This window comes from Saimiri boliviensis, chromosome 16 (assembly GCF_048565385.1).
Source record: "Saimiri boliviensis isolate mSaiBol1 chromosome 16, mSaiBol1.pri, whole genome shotgun sequence".
In the NCBI taxonomy this organism is placed as follows: domain Eukaryota; kingdom Metazoa; phylum Chordata; class Mammalia; order Primates; family Cebidae; genus Saimiri; species Saimiri boliviensis.
Genome location: NC_133464.1, coordinates 60,140,794 through 60,165,916, shown reverse-complemented (window position 1 = coordinate 60,165,916; position 25,123 = coordinate 60,140,794). Strand labels below are relative to the sequence as shown.

General features: G+C 39.0%; 1 protein-coding gene across 1 annotated transcript in view; it reads right to left on the bottom strand.

Annotated features, from left to right (window-relative positions):
• Nucleotides 1-25,123, bottom strand: part of KPNA3 (karyopherin subunit alpha 3) — a 108,937-nt gene that overhangs the window by 22,912 nt on the left and 60,902 nt on the right. The window contains exons 3-8 of the mRNA XM_039473250.2: nucleotides 10,624-10,713; nucleotides 10,097-10,126; nucleotides 9,957-10,009; nucleotides 9,723-9,818; nucleotides 3,247-3,332; nucleotides 287-373 (exon numbers count right to left, since the gene is read on the bottom strand). Of these exons, the coding sequence (XP_039329184.1) occupies nucleotides 287-373; nucleotides 3,247-3,332; nucleotides 9,723-9,818; nucleotides 9,957-10,009; nucleotides 10,097-10,126; nucleotides 10,624-10,713 (442 nt within the window). The remainder of the gene's footprint in view (nucleotides 1-286; nucleotides 374-3,246; nucleotides 3,333-9,722; nucleotides 9,819-9,956; nucleotides 10,010-10,096; nucleotides 10,127-10,623; nucleotides 10,714-25,123) is intronic.

The window sequence follows — 25,123 nt, the reverse complement described above, 5'->3', positions numbered from 1 at the left end:
ATGTGGGAACATTGACGTTCTATGTTTCCTCACCATTAGGCAAAGGCATCAAGTGTTATTTCTCCAGATTTTCATTTGGGGAACATAAATTTAACCTACCAATGATAACAGCAAATTGTATATCCTTTTCAAAGAGTATCATCTTAAGTTAGTATTTATGAGGCAAGAAGATAGTCAACCCACATTAAATTCAGAGGAAACATAGTATGTAATGGCTGTGCCAATGTAGGAAAAAAGTTAATTTAGATTCTTAACTAGAGTCCTTTCAAACCTAATTGCCACTTACCTATAATGTTTCCCAAAGCCCACACTGCTTGTTCACAAACATTCTGATGTGGTGAATGAAGAAGTCTCAGAAAAAGAGGTACTGCATCTGTAACAAAGAAAAACTAATATTTATACTAGTAACATCAAAGAGTTCATAGATTTCAGCTCAAAGAAACTGATAATATACAGAGCCTGGCATATTGGAGCTGCCCAATTATAGCTTGCTAGAACAACAAATGTGGCAAATAGCCTTACCCTAAAAAGAATCAATTTCAGTATTTTCCCCTAGTAATATTTAAGTAAGATACCAACTGGCAGTATCTAAAGGTTGCTATTATGTCATTAACTGAAAGAAAGCAGCAGCATGAAATCCTTCTTATAATCCATTGGAAAAAAAAAAAAAAAGAGTTCCTATCCCAAACATGAAACCTTAAAATGTAATGCTTTAATCTATGTAATCTCAATTCCTGATACGGGATTAACCAAATAACTGATTAATCTCATATCAGGTCTATCTTATATTTTAAAATGATTTATTATAATCTTTACTCTTCACATTTATACATTATACTCATTGCCAGCATAAGCTAGATATCACTTTTAAAAAATTTTAATCAACTGTGTACTACCTCTAGGATTTTTTTTTTTGCTGTATCTGTGTATTACCTGTATTATTTACTTAACATTTATATTAAAATTTATTCACTTTTAACAGCTTTACTGAGATATAATAACGTTTACATTTAAGTGTGTAATTCAATGATCTTTCATATTTATACAGAGTTTCAAGGATATCACCACAATCTAATTTTATAACATTTCCATTACCACAAAAGAAATCCCATACTCGTGGCAGTTATTCCACATTTGTTCCTCTGCCACACATTCCCCAAGTTGCAAGCAATCATTAAATATCTGCTTTCTGTCTTTATAATTTGCCTATTCTGGATATTTCATACAAATGAAATCATACTGTACGTGTTTTATGGGGGAATCTGGCTTCTTTCACTTAACATAATGTTTTCAAGGTTCATCCATGTTATAACAGGTATTGGTACTTCTTTTTTATTGCTGAATTGTATCTCCTTGTATACCACATTCACTTTATCATTCGTTGGTTAATGAACATTTTGGTTACTTACGAATAACACTGTTGTGAATATTTGTATACAAGTCTTTGTGTGGCTATGTTTTCCTATCTATTGGTTTCACCTAGGAGTAGAACTGCTGGGTCATATGATAACTCTTTAACCTTTTGAGAAACTGTTTTCCAAAAAGGCTATAGCATTTTACATTTCCACCAGCAATATATAAGGGTTTCAACTGACTCACCTTTTTAACTAAATTTCTTTGTCACTTCTGGATATCACTTAGAAACAAAAGGTAATCAACAAATAAACAATGAAAATAAAACATTTTTTTTTTTTTTGAGATGGTTTCGCTCTTGTTACCCAGGCTGGAGTGCAATGGCGCGATCTCGGCTCACCGCAACCTCCGCCTCCTGGGTTCAGGCAATTCTCCTGCCTCAGCCTCCAGAGTATCTGGGATTACAGGCACGCGCCACCATGCCTAGCTAATTTTTTTTGTATTTTTAGTAGAGACGGGGTTTCACTATGTTGACCAGGATGGTCTCGATCTCTTGACTTCATGATCCACCCGCCTCGGCCTCCCAAAGTGCTGGGATTACAGGCTTGAGCCACTGCGCCCGGCCAAAACATTCTTATTAAATTATACTTCCTAGTTTCTACTGAAAGCCCCAGTCTAAAACCTGTTCCCCAATTTTTTTTAACAACTAGCACCTAACTGGAAACATTCTCCCTGACATTTCTTATTGAAACGTGAAAAAGAATGGAAGGAGAATAATATTCTTTGTTTTTGTTTGTTTTTTGAGATGGAGTCTCACACTGTCGCCTGGGCTGGAGTGCAGTGGTGTGATCTGGGCTCACTGCAACTTCTGTCTCCCGGGTTCAAGTGATTCTCCTGCCTCAGCCTCCAGAGTAGCTGGGATTACAGGTGTGTGCCACCAAGCCCAGCTAATATTTGTGTGTATTTAGTAGACATGGGGTTTCACCATGTTGGCCAGGCTGGTCTCAAACTCCCGACCCTGTGATTTGCCTGCCTTGGCCTCCCAAAATATGGGGGTTACAGGCGTGAGCCACCGTGTCTGGCCTTTGTTTTTGAGACGCAGTCTCACTCTGTCACCCAGGCTAGAATGCAATGCACAATCTCGGCTCACTGCAACCTTTGCCTCCCAGGCTGAAGTGATCCTCTCGCTTCTGTCTCCTGAGTAGCTGAGACTACAGGCAAGCGCCACTGTGCAAAGCTCATTTTTAAATATTTTGTAGGGACATGGTTTTGCCATGTCACCCAGGCTGGTCTTGAACTCCTGTATTTAAGTGATCTGCTTGCCTTAGCCTTCCAAAATGCTGAGATTACAGGTGTGAGACACCCGTGGCCTGGCAAGAATAGTGTTCTTAATACATAATTCAATGTAACTTATTGCCATATCACATACTACTTAAATCACCTTAGTTCCCACCTAAAGGTAGCTAAGTATCCCACACTATAAGAAACAATGTACATGATAATATCAAGTAGTTTCCTATAAAGCTTGTGTCAGTTTCATTCAACAATAATTATTAGCCTATCTTAAGGAAAGTAAAGTTTAAAATATGTCATAAGCTAAAAGGCAGAAACCATTCAGCATCTTGAAGATACCAGAAACAGAAACTTCAAATCCTGTTATCAGAGCATGATGTCTACTCCAAAAGATACTCTACTCTCCTTTTAGTAATCATAATTAAAAATTTTTAACGACAAATTAATGATGGCTATAAAAAAGGTATCTATCATCAAAAGTAACTTATAAAAGTCACTTTCAAAATGTTACAAGATAAAATTTAGTCTTCATTACAAAACGACTTCGTTGCCATCATTAAAAAATAAAAGTTCAGACAATAAGGAATTTAATTTACTTACTAGACTGCACAACAGCTTGAGTCTGTGCAGAAGTTCCTGATGCTATGTTAGTTAATGCCCAAGCAGCTTCAAACTGTAATGAAGGACTGTTTAAAAAAAAAAAAAAGACATCTTTTTAAACACATAACTACCACTTAAATTTATAAATCTTAAGACTGATATGGTATGTTTACCCTTTCTCTTGTCCTTGAATTTCACCTTTTTATAATCCAACTGCCTGTAGCCATCTCTCTCTATATAATATATATATATATATATATATATATATATATATATATTTTTTTTTTTTTTTTTTTTGGAGATAGAGTCTTCTCTCTGTCACCCAGGCTGGAGTGCAGTGGCGCCATCTCTGCGCCTCTGGGGTTCAAGGGATTCTTGTCTCAGCCTTCCAAGTAACTGGGATTACATGTGCGTACCACCACACCTAGCTAATTTTTGTATTTTTAGTAGAGATGAGGTTTCATCATGTTGTCCAGGCTGGTCCCAAACCCCTGACTTCAGGTGATCTGCCTGCCTTGGCCTCCCAAAGTGCTGGGATTACAGGCATCAGCCACCGCACCCAGCAGCCATCTCTACTTAAAAAATCTCTTTGGCTCCCAAAGCCAGTCACTATGAACCTGCTTCTTTATGTCCCCTGGTATTGCAACATTTAGCCAGTCATTATTTCCCTTGACTTGGACTTGCTCTCCACAGACACATCTAATCAATATATCATGTCGATTTTACATCTTAAACATTTCTTACATTTATAGACTCACCCCTAATATCAAATGCAAGCTGAGGCCTTTATCATCTCACTTGAACCACTATCACATCCTCTAGGCTGGTCTTAAAGCTAGAACCCCTTTTGTCTCCATTATACCATCTGCTTTATATACTGGACATATTATAAGGCTGCGTAATTTTGTTGAAAAACCAAGATCATTATATTTTGGAATAGTGATGGAAGATCTCACAAAGAAAGTGCCAACTGAACTAGCTTTTCAAAGATGGATTTAAAAAGATAGGCATTGAAAGTAGGAAATAAAAAAGGTATCATGCATGGAAGGATAATGATGTGCAGGAACAACAAGAACTAGATCAAGAGAGCTGACGTTAAGAAGCAAACAAATAACAGGGTGTGTGTGTGTTTTAGGATGAGAGTGAAAAGTGTGTTCTACACATATGCTAAGGATATGGGGCACAGAAAAGGGGAGTAAAGAAAATAGTGTTGGAATCAATGGTATGCAGAATGGCTAAAAAAGGTTAAAGGCTGATGTAGGAGAGAACTGTTAAAAGACACACTGGTGCTTATACCTGTAGTCCCAGCACTTTGGGAAGTCTAAGGCGGGTGAATCACTTAAGCCCAGGAGTTCGAAACCAGCCTGGTCAACATGGTGAGACCCCATCTTTGCAAAAAATTAAAAATCAGCCAGACGTGGTGGTGCACACATACAGTCCCAGCTACCTGGGAGGCTAGGCGGGGTGAGGAGGCGGGGATTGCTTAAGCCTAGGAGTTTGTGGCTACAGTGAGCTGTGATTGTGTCACTGCACTCCAGCCTGGGTGACAAAGTAAAACCCTGTCTCCAAAAAAAAAAGACATGAAGGAAATGTTAAGTTAGGATAGCCGAAAGAGTATAAATTCCCTGAAGTGGAATACCAACATCAAGGGGGCGCGGGGGGGTGGGGAGTTTAAACAGCAAAAGTTAAGATTAGACAAAGGTTAGGGAGTTTGAAGAATAGTCTGTAAACAGGGAAGAGAGCAAGCAAGGTTGTTAGTATCAAAAGGTTAAAGAAGGCCAGGCACCATGGCTCACACCTGTAATCTCAGTACATTGGGAGGCAGAGGTGGGCAGATCACCTGAGGTCAGGAGTTCGATACCAGCACGGCCAATATGGCAAAACCCCATCTCTACTAAAAACACAAAAATTAGACAGATGTGAAGGTGCGTGCCTGTAATCCCAGCTGCTCAGGAGGCTGAGGCAGGAGATTGCTTGAATCTGGGAGAAGGTTGCGGTGAGCCAAGATTGCACCACTGTACTCCAGCCTGGGTGACAGAGTGAGACTCCATCTCAAAAAAAAAAGAAAAAAAAAAAGAAAAACCGTTAAAGAGATCCAAGAATGAAAGGTTTTAAGGAGAATAAATGTCAGCGATACAGCAAGCAGTGAGGATGGAATATACATACAGGTTTTAAAAAATTGAACATATGAGAAAATGAAGTAGCAGATAAGAACTATGAGGGGACTTCAAAAAGCTCATGAAAAAATGTGTATTATGAAAAAACTGCATGGATTTCAATTTTTTTGCACCAAAATAAACTCATACTAACTTCCTATACATGTCTGAACATGATCTAGCTTGAGGCATTAAGAGGGGTAAGGGAAGACATCAATTTGAAAAGAGCCCCTAGGAGAGCAACATGAATTCTGTTAAAATTAAAGCAAAAAACATCAAATTTATGGTGAACCTTGGGTGAAATAATGGTGAAATCACTGACGTACTGAAAAGTTTACGGGAACAATGCCCCCAAATAAATCAGCAATTTACAAACAGTTAACTCCTTTAAAGAAGGGACAAGTCGATGTTGAAGATGAAGTTTACAGTGGCAAACAATCCACATCAATTTCTGAGGAAAAAATTAATCTCGTTCTTGCCCTAACAGAAGATGACTGTTGATTAACAGCAGAAACAATAGCCAGTATCAGACATCTCAACTGGTTCAGCTTATACAATTATGGCTGAAAAATTAAAGTTCAGCAAACTTTCCACTCCATAAGTGTCAAAACCATTGTGCCCAGATAAGCTGTAGATCATAGCAGAGCTTTCGGTGAAAATGTTAAAACAAAGTGGGATCAAGATGCTAAAGCATTTCTTCAAAGAATTTTAAGAGGAGATGGAACATGGCTTTCCCAGTATGATCTGATGAAAAAGCACAATCAAAGCATAAGTGAACTTGTTAGGAGCAAAGGTAATGACTAACAAGTTTTTGAGAATGTTAAAGCCATTATTCCTGTTGACTTTCTAGAGGGGCAAAGAATGATAACATCTCCTTATTATGAGACTGTTTTGAGAAAGTCAGGCAAAGCTTTAGCAGAAAAAAGGCTGAGAGAGCTTTACCAGAGATTCTTTCTCCATCACAACATTCCTGATCATTCCTTTCATCAAACAAGGGCAATTTTGCAGAGCATCAATAGGAAATCGTTAGGTATCCACCTTACAGTCCTGATTTGGCTCCTTCTGACTTCTTTTTGTCTCCTAATCTTAAAAAAAAAAATCTGTAAAAGACATCTAGTTTTCTTCAGTTAATACATGAAAAAGATTGCACTGATATGGTTTATTTTTATTTTTATTTTTTATTTTTTGAGACGGAGTTTCACTCTTGTTACCCAGGCTGGAGTGCAATGGCGTGATCTCGGCTCACCACAACCTCCGCCTCCTGGGTTCAGGCAATTCTCCTGCCTCAGCCTCCTGAGTAGTTGGGATTACAGGCACGCGCCACCATGCCCAGCTAATTTTTTGTATTTTTAGTAGAGACAGGGTTTCACCATGTTGACCAGGATGGTCTCGATCTCTTGACCTCGTGATCCACCTGCCTCGGCCTCCCAAAGTGCTGGGATTACAGGCTTGAGCCACCGCGCTCGGAGCACTGATATGGTTAAATTCCTAGGACCTTCAGTTCTTTAGGGATAGACAATGGCTGGTAGTATCACTTATAAAAGTGTCTTGACCTTGATGATGCTTATGTTGAGAAATAAAGTTTATGTATTTTATTATTACCTTTTGATTCCACTTTTCCGCAAACTTTAAAAATTTCCCCTGTATGTGATGAATTCTAGCAGAAGGCAGGTAATAACAAGTTTTATCAGAGGCAGAGAAGTAGTTAAAAAAAAAACGGTAAGATCAAAAATAGTAATGTAGTATATGTTGCCTCAGACTGGAAGGAGAAAGTCATTAAGGTGGTGATTAGGTGGTTTGGCAAAATACTGGGAATGGGGGCCTTAAATAAGGAAATGGTTAAGTGTAAAAAATAAAATTACAAAGCCAGAGAAAGTCTTCAAAGATGTCATGTGAAAAAAAGAAAATAAGAAAAGATATAGAAAAAATAAATGAGTGCAATAATAATAAATGGACATTTACTATAAGCTTGATATTGTGTAGAGTGCTTTGTATGTATTGTTTCCATTCCTTACCATCACCTAATTTTTATAGATGAGGTATCTGAGGTTCAAAAGCCACTTGGATTTTCATCAACAGCAAACCCTGGATTTGAACCACAATCAATCTGGCTCCAAAGTATATGGTCTTTTACATTATAACACAACTTTCCGTGACAAATGCATAAAGTCAGATCCAAATCACAAAAAAGTTTTTTTTTTTTTTTTTTTTTTTTAGACAGAGTTTTCCTTAGTGACCCAGGCTGCGTATAATGGCACCTCGGCTCCCTGCAATCTCTGCCTCCCAGGTTCAAGCGATTCCCCTGCCTTAGCCTCCCGATCAGCTGAGATTACAGGCACCTGCCAACATACCTGGCTAATTTTTGTACTTTTGGTAGAGATGGGGTTTCACCATGTTGGCCAGGCTGGTCTCAAACTCCTGACCTCATGATCTGCCCACCTCAACCTCCCAAAGTGCCGGGATTACAGGCATGAGCCACTGCACCTAGCCAAGAAAAATTTTCTATTTTTGCTTTGGGTGGTGGTTACAGAGGCCTGTGTTTTATAATTATTCATTAAGCTATACGTATTTAAGCATACTTTTCTGTATTATATATGCTATGTTTCACAGACACACCCAAACAAATAAATCTATTTGAAAGGCTGGAAAGAAAAAGAAAAGGGAAAAAAAAAAAAAAAAAAAAAAAGAGAAGTTGGCCACAAACAAGGGGCCCTAGATCAGGCTCAGTGGCTCATGCTTGTAATCTTGGCACTTTGGGAAGCCAAGGGAGGCAGATCACCTGAGGTCAAGAGTTTGAGATCAGCCTGGCCAACGTGGTGAAATCCCGCCTCCACCCAAAATACAAAAATTATCCGGGCATGGTGGTGGGCACCTGTAATCCCACCTACTCAGGAGGTTGAGGCATGGGAATCACTTGAACCCGGGAGGTGGACATTGCAGTGAGCTGAGATTGCACCACTGCACTCTAACCTGGGGGACAGAGCAAGACTCTGTCTCAAAAAAAAAAAAAAGTGGGGGCCTTAAAGGTGGAAGTAGAATCAAATTTATTTATATATTTTTTGAGTCAGGGTCTTGCTCGGTTGCCCAGGTTGGAGAGCAATGGCACAACATCAGCTCATGGCAACCTCCACATCCAGACTCAAACAATCCTCCTACCTCAGCCTCCCACATAGCTGGGACTCAGATACGTGCCACCATGCCTGGCTAATTTTCATATTTTTGTGTGTGTGTAGAGCTGGGATTTTTTCAGGTTGCCCTGGCTGGTCTCGAACTCCTGTACTCAAGCAATCAACCCACCTTGGCCTCCCAAAGTGCTGGGATTATAGGCATGAGCCACCATGCCCAGCCAGAATTTATTTTTCAACAGCTAAAACAAAACTTACCTGTACTTAAACATTGTTATAGAAAACAAACATGATAGTATTTTTAACAGTGTTAAGGGCCTGGGGGTGGAGAGTAGGAGAGGTTGTGGCACACAAGGAAAGCAAATGATATTTTTTAAATATTAAAATATTTTAGTGGCAACCTTTATATGCCACTATTCTTATCTAGCCAACTGAAAATTCTTTGGACGACACTTAGCTTGGGGTATTTTGCTAAATGTCGTCCAGTTTCAGTATAGATGCTTTTAAATGCAAAAAAAAATTGTTCTAATATATTTTGGAGTTCAAACGTATATTCTCCCCAGTTAATTTAAATTAATGAAGTTTAAGGCACAGCACTGAGATACCACTAAAAAAAAAAAAAAGGAAATAGGGTCAGTTCCTCAAAAGATACCAAGTGGAGTTTCACTCCTCCTCTTCTAAGTATAACCTGTCACCTTATTCTTAGTTTGCTACAAACAAAAAGTCTGACATTGGACAACTTATCATGGATGAAGTTCTGTTAAAGACCACACAGAAGATCAGTAATCAGCTGGAATATTCCCAGGGTAAAAAAGAGCCACCTTGTTCTGGAAACCATTCATGTTGACTTAGTCTTAAGATTAATCTATATATAGACTCATAAGCAAAGAGTGACTTGAACAACTTTGTTCTAAAATATTACTAATAAGAAATCCTAACAAAGACTATAAATATTTAAGATAAGTTAAAACAGGTAATAAACAGGAGATAAAAATTTCCTAGAAAACATACACATCCTTCAGAAACAAAAAAGAGAGACACTTTTCTTATCACAGAATAAGAAAATTTGATTAAAATATATGGCAATGAAAAAACATCCTAAGTACAAAACCAAACTGAACTCACTGGTTAAATAATAATCCAAAATTTTAAGTTAACTGAAAAAAGCTGAATAGGGAGTCAAATTCATACTTACTTATCATCCCTTTCTAGACATTTGACTAGAATTGGTAAAATCCCAGATTTTATTAAATCATCAATTGGTGGATTTCTGTCACTGGATAGTAGTTTTCTAGGAAAGTAAATATAAGAAATTAATTGCTATAATTTTCAAACTGTGAAAAGAATTAACAATGTATTAACTTCTCAACTACCAGGTAACACAACTGAGGTATGACATAATTCTCTCTCTGGACAAATTAGTATTTACCTTGCTGCCTGGACTGCACTCAATTGGACCACGGGGTTATCACTTGTGGCATTCTGCAATACCAAATGTAAATTTCAGAAATGAAAAAAAAAATCAATTTCAAAATACTTCAAAATAAGAATATTAAATTAATAACATACCTGCAATATAGCTTCTAGTGTTACATTTTGCTTAAAAAGAAGAAAAAACATAGTTCAGCAAAATTACATTCATTAAATAGTGTATCTGCTAAAGTTAAGAGTTAATACACTTTTTTTTTTTTTTTTTTTTTTAAGACAGAGCCTTGCCCTGTCTCCCAGGAAGGAGTGCAGTGACACAATCTCGGCTCACTGCAACTTCTGCCTCCTAGGTTCAAGCGATTCTCCTGCCTGAGACTCCAAGTAGCTGGGATGACAGGCACCTGCCACTGCATCCAGCTAATTTTTGTATTTTTTAGTAGAGATGAGGTTTCACCATGTTGGCCAGACTGGTCTCAAACTCTTGACCTCAGGTGATCCACCTGGCTCAGCCTCCCAAAGTGCTGGGATTATAAGCATGAGCCACCATGCCCAGCCTAGAGTTAATATACTTTAATTGTCATTATAAAGTTGGTCTTACATTAAAAATGAAGTTCTCCCAGTTACCATAAAAATTATTTTAAAGTCACTATAAAAACATGGTAACTTACTGCTTTAAAATCAGCATCAACATCTGAATCTTCTAAACTTTCTTCTTGGGGAACATTTCTTTTTTTCAATAAGTGTTCATCTCTTTTGTTCTGAAAGGCAACCAATAAATGCTTAAGTAGTCATAAAGACTGCTGTTAACAAAAAATCCATTAAAACTATTTCAACTTTATTAGGCAATTATGAACAAATACTGAACACATAAGAATAACATGAATTAAATGTGCATACTGCAAACCAATGATAAGGGTCACATTCTGGCTTTGGTTACAAAATTACCTGGCTTGCTTTTACACACACACACACACACACACACACACACACACACACGACACATACTTCATTAAGCACCAACTGTGTTTTCTTTTTAGAGACAGAATCTTGCTCTGTCACCCAGTCTGGAGTGCAGTGGCACAATTTCAGCTTACTTCCAAACTCTGCCTCACAGGTTCAGGTGATTATCTGCCTCAACCTCCCAAGTAACTGGGATTACAGTCGTGTACCACCACACCTGGCTAACTTTTGTATTTTTAGTAGAGATGCATTTTTGCCATGTTGGCCAAGCTGGTCTCAAATTCCTGGCCTCAAGTGATCTGCCTGCCTTCCAGTCTCCCAAAATGCTGAGATTACAGGCATGAGAACCAGCCAGCACCAACTGTTTTGACCACGTTGGTATGCCTCCTAATCTCTAGGAAAGATTTAAATTTGGAGATGCAATATTATTATAAAGTCTTGCAAATATATTTCAACTGACATGCTGGTTTTCATCTACTTATGGCTAATGGTTACCTGCAGCAGTTTATTAAGAAACCAGTTTAATGAAAAGAGTTTAATGCTGCCTGTGCTTGCTGGGTGTGAGGAGTGGGAATTCATTAACATAAATGTTGCCTACTTGCCATCATTTTTAAACTCTTGCTATCTGGCTTTTACAAACAAGAATTCTCTAATAGCAAATCAATTTCTACATTTCACTGAACTTCAATTGCATGTAATGATAACCTGTGCCATTTTACACATGTAACTGTGGATAAATCACCAATTTTCTCTAGGTTTTTAGTTTTTCTACAGAATTCTAATGCAAATTAGATCAACAGACTAAATAATGTCTAACATCCTTTTCAATTTAAAATTTCAAAAGGTATATTTCCAGTGTTTCACATATTTACAAAGTATTTAATTATAACAAAAAAGTTACTGAAGAGACATTACTATTGATGTTAAAATTCAGACAAACTAGAAGATACGATTCAGATACATATTTCTGTACATACATGGAAACATGCTTATCTGCATGCCAATATATATGTCAATCATTAGTAGTTTACTAATTTCCACTTGTATTAGCATACTTCTTTCATTAACTACTTAATTCTAAAATATTTTAAAATTAAAGCAGCTCACAAACATTCAAATCCATGCATTGATTTTTATATGGTTTCAAGTGGCTTCCCACTGAATATTCATTAACTTAAAGTGGGAAAACTTGGCAGACAACATTCTTAACAAATCGACAAAAGGTATCACCATCAGTAAAGAACAAATCAACACTGTGTGCCTCCTGGGGTCTGGTGTACTAATAAAACATAACCTCTGTGGTAGTCCTAATCTAAATAAATAACCTGAGAAAAGCCAGAATAGACAAAGTCTGCCATTCTACAACACATACACACACACACACACAAAAAGCCTGTATTCTTCAAAAATGTAGTCATGAAAGTTAAAGACTGAGGAAGAGTTCCAGATTGAAGGAGACTAAAGAAACATGACAACTAAATGTCATGTCTGATGTTGGCTCTGGATCTTGGATTTATAAAGGACATTATTGGGAACCAATCTAAATCGGTTCTATGGATTGAATGGTAGATTTTTACCTAAGTTAGACAAGTGTGCTGTGTACTTATATTGGAAAAGTGTCTGTTTTTATGAAATATAAACTGTTGTATTGAGGGAAATGAGGCATCATGCTTACAATTTAACTGGTTCAAGGAAAAAATGTATATAAAGAGAACAATGCAAATATGAAAAATACTAGGGAACCTGGGTTCTGACTGAAGGATATATGATGTTTCTATACTATTCTCACAACTGTAAACCTCAAACTACAAATGTGAAATTGTGTAAAAATTTTTAAAAATTAGTTATAGCCAGGCGCGGTGGCTCAGTCCTGTAACTCCAGCACTTTGGGAGTCTGAGGCGGGTGGATCACGAGGTCAAGAGATCGAGACCATCCTGGTCAACGTGGTGAAACCCCGTCTCTACGAAAAATACAAAAAATTAGCTGGGCATGGTGGCGCGTGCCTGTAATCCCAGCTACTCAGAAGCCTGAGGCAGGAGAATTGCCTGAACCCAGGAGGCCGAGGTTGAGCCGAGATCGCGCCATTGCACTCCAGCCTGGGTAACAAGAGCGAAATTCTGTCTCAAAAAAAAAAAAAAAAATTAGTTATATTCTATGGTTTGTAACATATAAAGAATTCTTTAACATCTCTTGGATTTAATCCATTTTTAAAGTTTTAACAAAGTTTATTGACAAGTTAAACCCACCACCCCTAAAAGATTTTAACACTTATTTCATTCTTTGACTCTATTTTCCTCTAACTTTTCCAGAGCCTGAACAATCAAGCTTCCAGAGATCTTTAAGGAATCTGACTCCCTCTATTCCTCCTTCCCACATATTTCTAGAATATAAGCAATATAAAGGATAAATACAACTAAAGCTTCCTACATATACAGAGCTCCAATCTGAGGACAGCATTTTATCATTATATAGGATGTGTGCTGTCTTTTTTGGTAGATACCCATTGTCTGGCAAGGCAACTCCTTTCTATTCCTAACTTGCTAAGAACTTTTTTCTTTAAAGGCCATGAATGAGTGCTTAATGTTATCAAATTGTGCTTCTTTCCATCTATTGAAATGGATATATGTTTCCACTTTCATCTGTAAGTATGGTAAATTAATAGATTTTCTAATATTTAACTATCCATGTAAGTCCTGGAATAAAACTTTATGTAATTTTTTTAAAGTAGTAATTGCTGAAATCAATTTGTTAATATTTTATTTAGGATTTCTTTTCCTCAATGTTCCTAAGTGAAACTGGCTGATGAGCATCTTTTCTCAGACTATCTTGGTCTGTTGCTTGGGGTCATGGTTTTGGCTAGCTGCACAAAATGAGCTGGGAAGTGTTCCCTCTTTACCTTCTCTGAAATCATTTAATAAGGCTGGAATTACCTGTTCCTTCAATATCTGCCAAAGTTCCACCTGTAAGACTACCTTTTCTTTTACAGGAGTGGTGAGAGAGGTTAAATTTTTAGCTTTGGATATTAATTTCTTTGATTTTTTTTTTTAAAGATCTATTCAGGTTATTATCTTCTTGAGTCAGTTGGGTAAATTCATTTCTTCTGCTAAGAAACTGCCTACTTCCTCTAAGTCTTCAAATTTATTTGCCTAAGTTTTTATTTGTTTTTTGTTTTTGAGGCAGAGTCTCATTCTATTGTCCAGGCTGGAGTGCAGTGGCATGATCTTGGCTCACTGCAACCTCCCTCCCAGGTTTAAGCGTTTCTCCTGCCTCACAGCCTCACAAGTAGCTGGGATTAAAGGCAGGTGCCATCATGCCCAGCTAATTTTTGTATTTTTAGTAGAGATGGGATTTCACCGTGTTGTCCAGGCTGGTCTCAAACTCATGGCCTCAAGTGATTTCACTGCCTCTGCCTCCCCAAAGTGCCGGGATTATAGGCGTGAGTCACTGCGCCTTGCCCATGTGCATAAGTTTACTCATAGTTAAATTATAGATTGTTTGCAAAAACAGCAATAATTTCCCTTCCCATATCCAGTTCTGCACTGACTATAGGAATGGCTGTGTGACTAGCTTTGGCAATGGAACATTAAGCAAACAGACTTAAAAAGTGCTTAAACATCAGGGACAGGTTCTCTTTTGCTGCTTTTTTCCTGAACCCATCTTGTGAACACTGAGCCAGTGGAGGATGAGACTGCGTGGACAACAACCAAGTCCCAGTCAAGCTACATGAGATCATGCTAGATCATCTAGTCACCAACCAAGCCCACCAGCTGACCAGAAACAGTAAGGGAAGCCAGCAGAAAACAGGTGAACTGCCCTATGACAGAAAACCCACTCTGCTAACACACAAAATTGTTAGCAGAATAAAATGACTATTGTTTCAAATTACTTAGCTTGGAGTGGTGTGTCATGCAGCAAAAACTAGCTGATGCACTCATGTTTTTAAATTTATGCTACGTTTAAATTAACATAACTTTTAAAATTCCTAGTATTTTGTTGTTCCTTCTCTCGACTTGCTATAAATTTGTCTCCTGAATTACCACTTTAATTCTGTTCTACAGGTTCTGACATGTAATAGGTTTTCCTACCGTTCATTTTTAGGTATTCCTAGATTCCATTAAGATTTCTTTGATGCTCAGTATATTCAGAAGTGCTTTAAAACATTCACAACTATGAGGTTCTTGTTACTGTTTTATTCAGTGATTTCTAATTTAATTATACTGTGGTCAGAGAACACGTATGTACAATACATTGAAATTAGCTGACACCTGCTTTATACCAAAGGTTCCCAAACATTCTCAGTCCACAGTGTAGACCAAAGTAGTCATTTGGGAAAAAGAAAAGAAAAACAAATAAATTAAAAGAAAAAATTATTTCACTCTTAGATGAAGTAATTGTAGAAACGAATGTAGTGTTATTTAAGTGTTTAAACCAGGCATCCCCAAACTTTTTACACAGGGGGCCAGTTCACTGTCCCTCAGACCGTTGGAGGGCCACCACATACTGTGCTCCTCTCACTGACCATTAATGAAAGATATGCCCCTTCCTGAAGTGCGGCGGGGGGCCGGATAAATGGCCTCAGGGGGCCGCATGCGGCCCGCGGGCTGTAATTTGGGGATACCTGGTTTAAACTGTGGGCTATCTTGAGATCTAATACTTCTGTGGTGTCTGAAAGATGTCACCTCTATCTCTCTCAAAATTAAAATATCCCAAAGTCCCTTTCAGGTCACTGTGGAGCCCCATGTTACCTCAGTGCAGAGTTTAGAAACCATTAGCTTATTCTATCATAAACCCAGTTTCCAAATATATATGTGGATTTACATGTGTTTGTAGTTAAAATTTGTGAATTATTTAAAATTGCTATCTCTTTTTTTTCTAAATCCCTCTCAAACACTGTTCAAATCTCTCTCTTCTTAATTGGTGTTTATTCATTATTAAGAAGAAAATCTCCCTCAATGATTATGTCTTTTATGAATTTCCCCTAATATTGCAAATTTTCACTTTATATACATATATATTTAGACATTCTATGAGGCATATACTAGTTTAGAGTATTATAGCTTCTTTTTTTTTTTTTTTTGAGACGGGGTTTCGCTCTTGTTACCCAGGCTGGAGTGCAATGGCACGATCTCGGCTCACCGCAACCTCCGCCTCCTGGGTTCAAGCAATTCTCCTGCCTCAGCCTCCCTAGTAGCTGGGACTACAGGCGTGTGCCACCATGCCCAGCTAATTTTTGTATTTTTAGTAGAGACGGGGTTTCACCATGTTGACCAGGATGGTCTCGATCTCTTGACCTCGTGATCCACCCGCCTCGGCCTCCCAAAGTGCTGGGATTACAGGCTTGAGCCACCGCGCCCGGCTATTATAGCTTCTTAGTAAATTTTTTCTTTTATCAAACATTAGGTAACAACCCCTGCATTTAAATTGAAAATATCCTAACATAGACCAAAATATCTAGGGCACAAGAAACATACTTTATTCTTATCAAAAATATGTACAAGCCAAGGAAAAATAATCACTGGGGAGGTTTCTAACAGTCAGATTAATCATTAAAGGAGCTTCGTCAAAACCAGTAAATTAAACTGTACCTTGACTTGATACCTAGAGATTTTTACCCTCCTGAAAACTACACTACAATATATTCAGCATCCATAAAGGATATACTTTTGTCAAGTGAGAAGGAAGTTAATGGTTTATGGGAACTTGTCTAATTTCGATACAAGTGTGTTTGTGTCAATCAAACACACCTATGAATTAGAAGTATTTCTTAAATTCCTTTAAAAATCCATTATTAATCTATTACCCATGTATGCATGTATTCACCTACCCCTTTTGGATCTTCTGTTTTCTACTAGGTTGAACCACATGAAACTGTCACTTTGTAGGTAAAAACGGTTAACTACGGGCAATTTCTTAAAACCCAACTTAATATACTGTTTGAGTTAGGAAGTTCTATATGTTATTAATCTCTATATAAAATACTTCCTTTTCATTCTCAAATTCCTCTTTCCATCTTGAAAAACTGGCTTGGGCTGGGCGCAGTGGCTCACACCTGTAATCCCAGCACTTTGGGAGGCCGAGGCGGGCAGATCACCAGGTAGGAGTTTGAGATCAGCCCAGCTAATACAGTGAAACCTGGACTCTACTAGAAATACAAAAATTAGCTGGGTGTGGTGGTACACGCCTGTAGTCCCAGCTACTCAGGAGGCTGAGGCAGAAGAATTGCTTGAACCCGGGAGGTAGAGGTTGCAGCAAGCAGAGATCGTATCACTGTACTCCAGTCTGGGCAACAGAGTGAGACTCTGTCTCAAAAAAAAAAAAAGAAAAGAAAAAAAGAAAAACTGGCTTGCAATTCTACACTTAAACTTGTGTAACAAGTTTAATGTCACTTCTTTTAAATCTTATGAAAAGGATAATTACATTATTTATCAGCCCCTTTCAAGCTTGAAATAAGTAAATCTCTTTTTATCCAATAATATCTTAACTTTAAATCCTCATCTAAATCTAATTTAGTTTTAGTTCCTTGGTTTTTTTTTTTTTTTTTTTTTTTTTTCTTTTTAAGAAATAGTCCAACTCTGGTTGCATCTAAATGCTTTTAATGCTCAATGAAAATTGAGGAAAAAATGCTCAATGAAAATTCCCCTCAATATTAACATTTATTAAATGATATTACTACTGGGTGATTACATGGATATTCACCCACAAGTTTTTTACGTTATATTTATGTTTTTGGCATTCTGTTCAGTGTGTTATACTTTGATTAAAACAAATTTTTTAAAGTAACACTACTGGTTCATCAATCACATAAGCATTGACAATCTGAAGAAGGCCAATTAGGAGCTCAGGATTGCAACTCCCAGTCAAAGTGCGGAGGATGAGTGGACGCTGCATTTCCAGATGGATTTTTATTGCCCACAGACCAGGAGATTCCCAGGCAGAGGAGCCCCATGGGTCACCAGCAAGGCTGGTTTGGCTGGCCCAGCTGTTTTGCTGGCACCCCAGTGCGGCAGTTCTCAGTACAAAATACACAGGTCTGGGCGCCATTTTAGCTGGCGATTGGAGCTCTGGAAAGGCAGAGTTGCCCATTCATCTGATTAAAAAGGGGACTGAAACGGAGCCAGGCCAAGAGTAAAAAAAGCGCCAAGAATCTCAGCTCCGCTGTTTCAGCTGGTGCAGTGGGTCACTGCAAGGGAAATCACACAGATCCCAGCGCCTTTTCAACAGGTGACTGGAACACCTGGGAGACAGTTGACCTTGCAACAACAACAACAAAAAGGCTCTGAGGCAGGGAGGAGGTGACTAGGCTTGGCTGGTCCCACCCCTACAAAAAAACAGCAAACAGAAACGCTCTGGATTGAGAGTTTTACAGCAAGCACAGCTGAACCTGGGACGGTCCAGCTCTGTGAGGGAGGGGTGTGCCACTACCAAGGCAGTCTACCACTACAGAGGTAGTTTGTCGTTGCTGAGGCAGCCCGCCATTACAGAGAGAGTCCGCCATTATAGAGGTGGGCCGCCATTGCTGAGGCAGTTCTAAACAGCACTGCAGGGAAGTTCACATGGCAGCTGGGCGGAGCCCACAGCAGCTCAGCAAAACCTCTGCAGGCAGGTAGTGACTAGGCTGCCTCCTTGCTGGGCAGGGCAGCCCTGAAAAAAGGCAACAGCGCAAGGGGAACTCATAAAGCAAGCCCTAACTCCCCGGTACAGAGCACCTGGGAGAAAAAAAGGGGGTGGGGGTGGTTATGAGTTCTGCTGCAGCAGACTTAAACATACCTGCCCAGCAGCTCTGAAGGAACAAGGGAGCTCACAGCTCAGCACTTGAGCTCCTATAAAGGAAAGACTGTCTCCTCAAGCAGATCCCTGACCCCCGTATATCCAAAGAGTCACCTCATAAAGGAGAGCTCAGACTGACATCTGGTGGGTATCCTTCTGGGACAAAGACAGCAGAAGAAACTGGCAGCAACCCTTACTGTTCTGCAGCTGCTGCAGGTGATCCCCAGGCAAGCAGGGCCTGGAGTGGACCTCAGCAGTCCTACAGCAGAGGGGCCAGACTGTTAGAAGGAAAACTAAGAAACAGAAATAACTGCATCATCAACAAACTGGTCGTCCATTCAGCAACCCAACCTGAAAGTCAACAACTACAAAGACGACAGGTGGATAAATCCACAAAGATGGGAAGAAACCAGCGCAAAAAGGATGAAAACACCAAAAACCAGAACGCCTCTCCTCCTATAAGAGATCACAACTCCTCAACAGCAAGGGAACAAGGCTGGATGGAGAATGAGTATGATGAATTGACAGAATCAGGCTTCAGAAGGTGGGTAATAAGAAACTTCTGTGAGCTAAAAGAACATGTTCTAACCCAATGCAAAGAAACTAAGAACCTTGAAAAAAGATTTGATGAAATGCTAACAAGAATAGACAACTTAGGAATGTGGGGAACATTCCCGTGTGAGACCCCTAAAAGGCGTGAGTCTCACTATACGGTGAGTTTGATCCCAAACACAGTTTCCTACTGGAGGCAGTCGAGCTATCCGGAAATATAGGAACTTAAAGATGAATGATCAGTTTCTAATATCAACCACAATATCGTTTTGGGCCTAAAATTATGTGTTGCTGCTAGACCGAGTGACCCCCTAGCGGCAACCAGTTCCTGCTTTTAACCTTTTAATGACTTTAAGAATAAGCCTTAAACCTTACCTAACTGCCTTGTACCCTAGATAATGGTTTAACTGTCGATATTTGCAAAGCAAAATGCCACCATAAGGGATGGCTTTGATTCCGGACTCAGAGATTCCTGAATGGGGAAGTTGAGTTAAGTTGAGTGAGGAGTAGACAAAGGAGAATCCGATTAAAAGATATTCTGATAAGCAAAACCAAAAAACCTTTTCACATCTCAGTTCTAAAACAAGGTCAAACCAGAGATACCTGCAGCCAGGAGGAATAATGTTTGGATGTAAACAAGCTTTGTGAATAATGTTTGGACGCAAACAAACTTTGTGATTACAGGAAATTCTGTTACTTTTTACAACCACTGATTGCATATCTGACTTCTCTATTGCATAGGCCATGTGAGGCATACATTTGCATTAATCTTGCTATGAGGTAAACCAGAGCCAAGAAAGTGTATTTATTCCTGGCCTTTGAAAAATAAAATTTGCTGTTTAGGCACAGCCTATCAGCCCTCCAGACGCCTCGCTTTCTCTCTCTCTGTCTTTATTAATTTTCCAGGCGCACTCCCTCTTCCAGGTATTGGGACCCTCTTGCAGGTTGAGAGACCCCCGGGCAGACGTGCCTACCCGTCCCGGACGGTCCACAACATAGGAATATAAGTGAATTGATGGAGTTGAAAAACACGAGAACTTTGTGAAGCATACACAAGTTTCAACAGCCGAACTGACCAAGCAGAAGAAGGGATATCAGAGGTCGAAGACCAACTCAATGAAATAAAACAAGAAGGCAAGATTAGAGAAAAAAGGGTAAAAAGGAATGAACAAAGTCTCCAAGAAATATGGGACTATGTGAAAAGACCTAATCTACGTTTGATAGGTGCACCTGAATGTGACAAAGGGAATGAATCCAAGCAGGAAAATACTCTTCAGGATATTATCCAGGAAAACTTCCCCAACCTAGCAAGGCAGGCCAATATTCAAGACCATGAAATACAGAGCAACCCTCAAGAAGAGCAACCCCAAGGCACATTAATTGTCAGATTCACCAGGGTTGAAATGAAGGAGAAAATGCTAAGGGCAGCCAGAGAGAAAGGTCAGGTTACCCACAAAGGGAAGCCCATCAGACTCACAGCAGATCTCTCAGCAGAACAAGCCAGAAGAGAGTGGGGGCCAACACTCAACATCCCTAAAAAAAGTAACTTTCAACCCAGAATTTCATATCCAGCCAAACTAAGCTTCATAAGTGAAGGAAAAACAAAATCCTTTGCGAACAAGCAAGTACTCAGAGATTTCATTACCACCAGGCCTGCTTTATAAGAGCTCCTGAAAGAGGCACTAAACATAGAAAGAACAACCAGTACCAGCCACTCCAAAAACATACCAAGTGGTAAACAGCATCAACACAATGAAGAAACTGCATCAACTAAGGGCAAAACAGCCAGCTAGCATCAAAATGGCAGGATCAAATTCACACATAACAATATTAACCCTAAATATAAATGGACTAAATGCCCCAATAAAAAGACACAGACTGGCAAATTTGATAAAAAGCCAAAACCCATCAGTGTGCTTTTTATCAAATTTTTATCAGTATCCAGAAAACCCATCTCACATGCAAGGATACACAAAGGCTCAAAATAAAGGGATGGAAGATTTACCAAGCAAATGGAGAGCAAAAAAAAAGAAGGAGTTGCAATTCTCATCTCTGATAAAATAGACTTTAAACCAACAAAGATCAAAAGAGACAAAGAAGGACATTACATAACGGTAAAAGGATCAATGCAACAAGAAAAGCTAACGATCCTAAATACATATGCACCCAATACAGGAGCACCAAGATACATAAGCCAAGTTTTTAATGACTTACAAAGAGACTTAGACTCCCACACAATAATAGTGGGAGACTTTAACACCCCATTGTCAATATTAGACAGATCAACCAGACAGAAAATTAACAAGGATATCCAGGACTTCAAGTCAGACCTGGACCAAGCAAACCTAATAGACATTTACAGAACTCTCCACCCCAAATCCACAGAATATACATTCTTCTCAGCACCACATCACACCTACTCTAAAACTGACCACATAATTGGAAGGAAATCACTCCTCAGCAAATGCAAAAGAACAGAAATCATAACAAACAGTCTCTCAGACCACAAGTGTAATCAAGTTAGAACTCAGAATTCAGAAACTAACTCAGAACCACACAGCTTCATGAAACTGAACAACTGGCTCCTGAATGCTGACTGGATAAACAATGAAATGAAGGCAGAAATAAAGATGTTCTTCGAAACCAACGAGAATGAAGACACAACATACCAGAATCTCTAGGACACATTTAAAGCAGTCTCTAGAGGAAAATGTATAGCAATAAATGCCCACATGAGAAGCAAGGAGAGATCTAAAATCGACACCCTATCGTCAGAATTGAAAGCGCTAGAGGAGCAAGATCAAAAGAACTCAAAACCTAGCAGAAGACAAGAAATAACCAAGATCAGAGCAGAACTGAAGAAGACAGAGACACAAAAAACCCTTCAAAAAATCAATAAATCCAGGAGCTGGTTTTTCGAAAAGATCAACAAAACAGACAGACCACTAGCCAGATTAATAAAAAAGAAAACAGAGAATAATCAAATAGATGCAATAAAAAATAATAAGGGGGATATCACCACAGATTCCACAGAAATTCAAACCATCATCAGAGATTATTACAAACAACTCTATGCACATAAACCAGTAAACCTGGAAGAATTGGATAAATTCCTGGAAACTTGCATCCTCCCAAGCCTGAACCAGGAAGAAGTCGAAACCCTGAATAGACCAATAACAAGGTCTGAAGTTGAGGCAGCAATTAAGAGCCTACCACTGAAAAAAAGCCCAGGTCCAGATGGGTTCACAGCCGAATTCTAGCAGACATACAAAGAGGAGCTGGTACCATTCCTTCTGAAACTATTCCACATAATCCAAAAAGAGGGAATCCTTCCCAAATCATTTTATGAGACCAACATCATCCCGATACCAAAACCCGGCAGAGACTCAACAAGAAAAGAAAACTTCAGGCCAATCTCCATTATGAACATAGATGCAAAAATCTTCAATGAAATACTGGCAAACCGACTGCAACAGCACATCAAAAAGCTTATCCACCATGATAAAGTAGGATTCATCCTGGGGATGCAAGGCTGGTTCAACATATGCAAGTCAATAAACATAATTCACCACATAAACAGAACCAAAGACAAAAACCACATGATTATCTCAATTGATGCAGAGAAGGCCTTTGACAAAATTCAACAGCCCTTAATGCTAAAAACCCTCAATAAACTAGGTATTGACAGAACGTATCTCAAAATAATAAACACTATTTACGACAAACCAACAGCCAATATCATACTGAATGGGCAAAAACTGGAAGCATTCCCTCTGAAATCTGGCACTAGACAAGGCTGCCCTCTCTCACCACTCCTATTCAATATGGTACTGGATTCTAGTCAGAGTGATCAGGCAAGAAAGAGAAATAAAAGATATTCAATGAGGAAAGGAGGAAGCCAAATTGTCTCTATTTGCAGACGACATGATTGTATATCTAGAAGACCCCATCATCTCAGCGCAAAATCTCCTGAAACTGATAAGCAACTTCAGCAAAGTCTCCGGATACAAAATCAACGTGCAAAAATCACAAGCATTACTATACACCAATAACAGACTTAAAGAGAGCCAAATCAAGAAATAACTGCCATTCACAATTGCTACAAAGAGAATAAAATATTTAGGAATGCAACTAACAAAGAACGTAAAGGACCTCTTCAAGGAGAACTACAAACCACTGCTCAACGAAATAAGAGAGGACACAAACAGATGGAGAAACATTCCACGTTCACGGTTGGGAAGAATCAATATTGTGAAAATGGCCATACTGCCCAAAGTAATTTACAGATTCAACGCTATCCCCATCAAGCTACCAATGACATTCTTCACAGAACTGGAAAAAAACACCTTAAACTTCACACGGAACCAAAAGAGAGCCTGCATAGCCAAGTCAATTCTAAGCAAAAAGAACAGAGCGGGAGGCATCACACTACCTGACTTCCAACTATACTACAAGGCTACAGTAATCAAAACAGCATGGTACTGGTACCAAAACAGAGATACAGACCAATGGAACAGAACAGAGGCCTCAAAGGCAACACAACACATCTACAACCATCTGATCTTTGACAAACCTGACAAAAACAAGCAATAGGGAAAGGATTCCCTGCTTCATAAATTGTGTTGGGAAAACTGACTAGCCATGTGCAGAAAGCACAAACTGGACCCCTTCCTGACACCTTACACTAAAATTAACTCCAGATGGATTAAAGACTTAAACATAAGACCTAACACCATAAACACCCTAGAGGAAAATCTAAGCAAAACCATTCAGGACATAGGCGTAGGCAAGGATTTCATGACCAAAACACCAAAAGCATTGGCAACAAAAGCCAAAATAGTCAAATGGGACCTAATCAAACTCCGCAGCTTCTGCATGGCAAAAGAAACAGTCATTAGAGTGAATCAGTAACCAACAGAATGGGAAAAAATTTTTGCAGTCTACCCATCTGACAAAGGGCTGATATCCAGAACCTACAAAGAACTAAAACAGATTTACAAGAAAAAAACAAACAAGCCCATTCAAAAGTGGGCAAAGGATATGAACAGACATTTTACAAAAGAAGACATACATGAGGCCAACAAACATGAAAAAATGCTCATCATCACTGGTCATTAGAGAAACGCAAATCAAAACTACATTGAGATACCATCTCATGCCAGTTAGAATGGCGAGTATTCAAAAATCTGGAGACAACAGATGCTGGAGAGGATGTGGAGAAATAGGAACACTTTTACACTGTTGGTGGGAATGTTAATTAGTTCAACTATTGTGGAAGACAGTGTGGTGATTCCTCAAGGGCCTAGAAATTCCATTTGACCCAGCAATCCCATTACTGGGTATATATCCAAAGGATTATAAATCGTTCTACTATAAGGACACATGCACATGAATGTTCATTGCAGCACAGTTTACAATAGCAAAGACCTGGAACCAACCCAAATGCCCATTGATGATAGACTGGACAGGGAAAATGTGGCACATATACACCATGGAATACTATGCAACCATCAAAAACAATGAGTTTGTGTCCTTTGCAGGGACATGGATGAACCTGGAAACTATCATTCTCAGCAAACTGACACAAGAACATAAAATCAAACACCGCATGTTCTCACTCAAAGGCGGGTGTTGAACAATGAGAACAAATGGACACAGGGAGGGGAGCATCACACACTGGGGTCTGTCGGGGGGAAATAGGGGAGAGAGTGGGAGGTAGGGAGCTGGGGAGAGATAGCATGGGGAGAAATGACAGATATAGGTGATGAGGGGGAAGGCAGCAAATCACAGTGCCATGTGTGTACCTATGCAACAATCTTGGATGTTCTTCACATGTACCCCCAAACCTAAAATGCAATAATAAAATAAAATAAAATAAAATAAAAAAG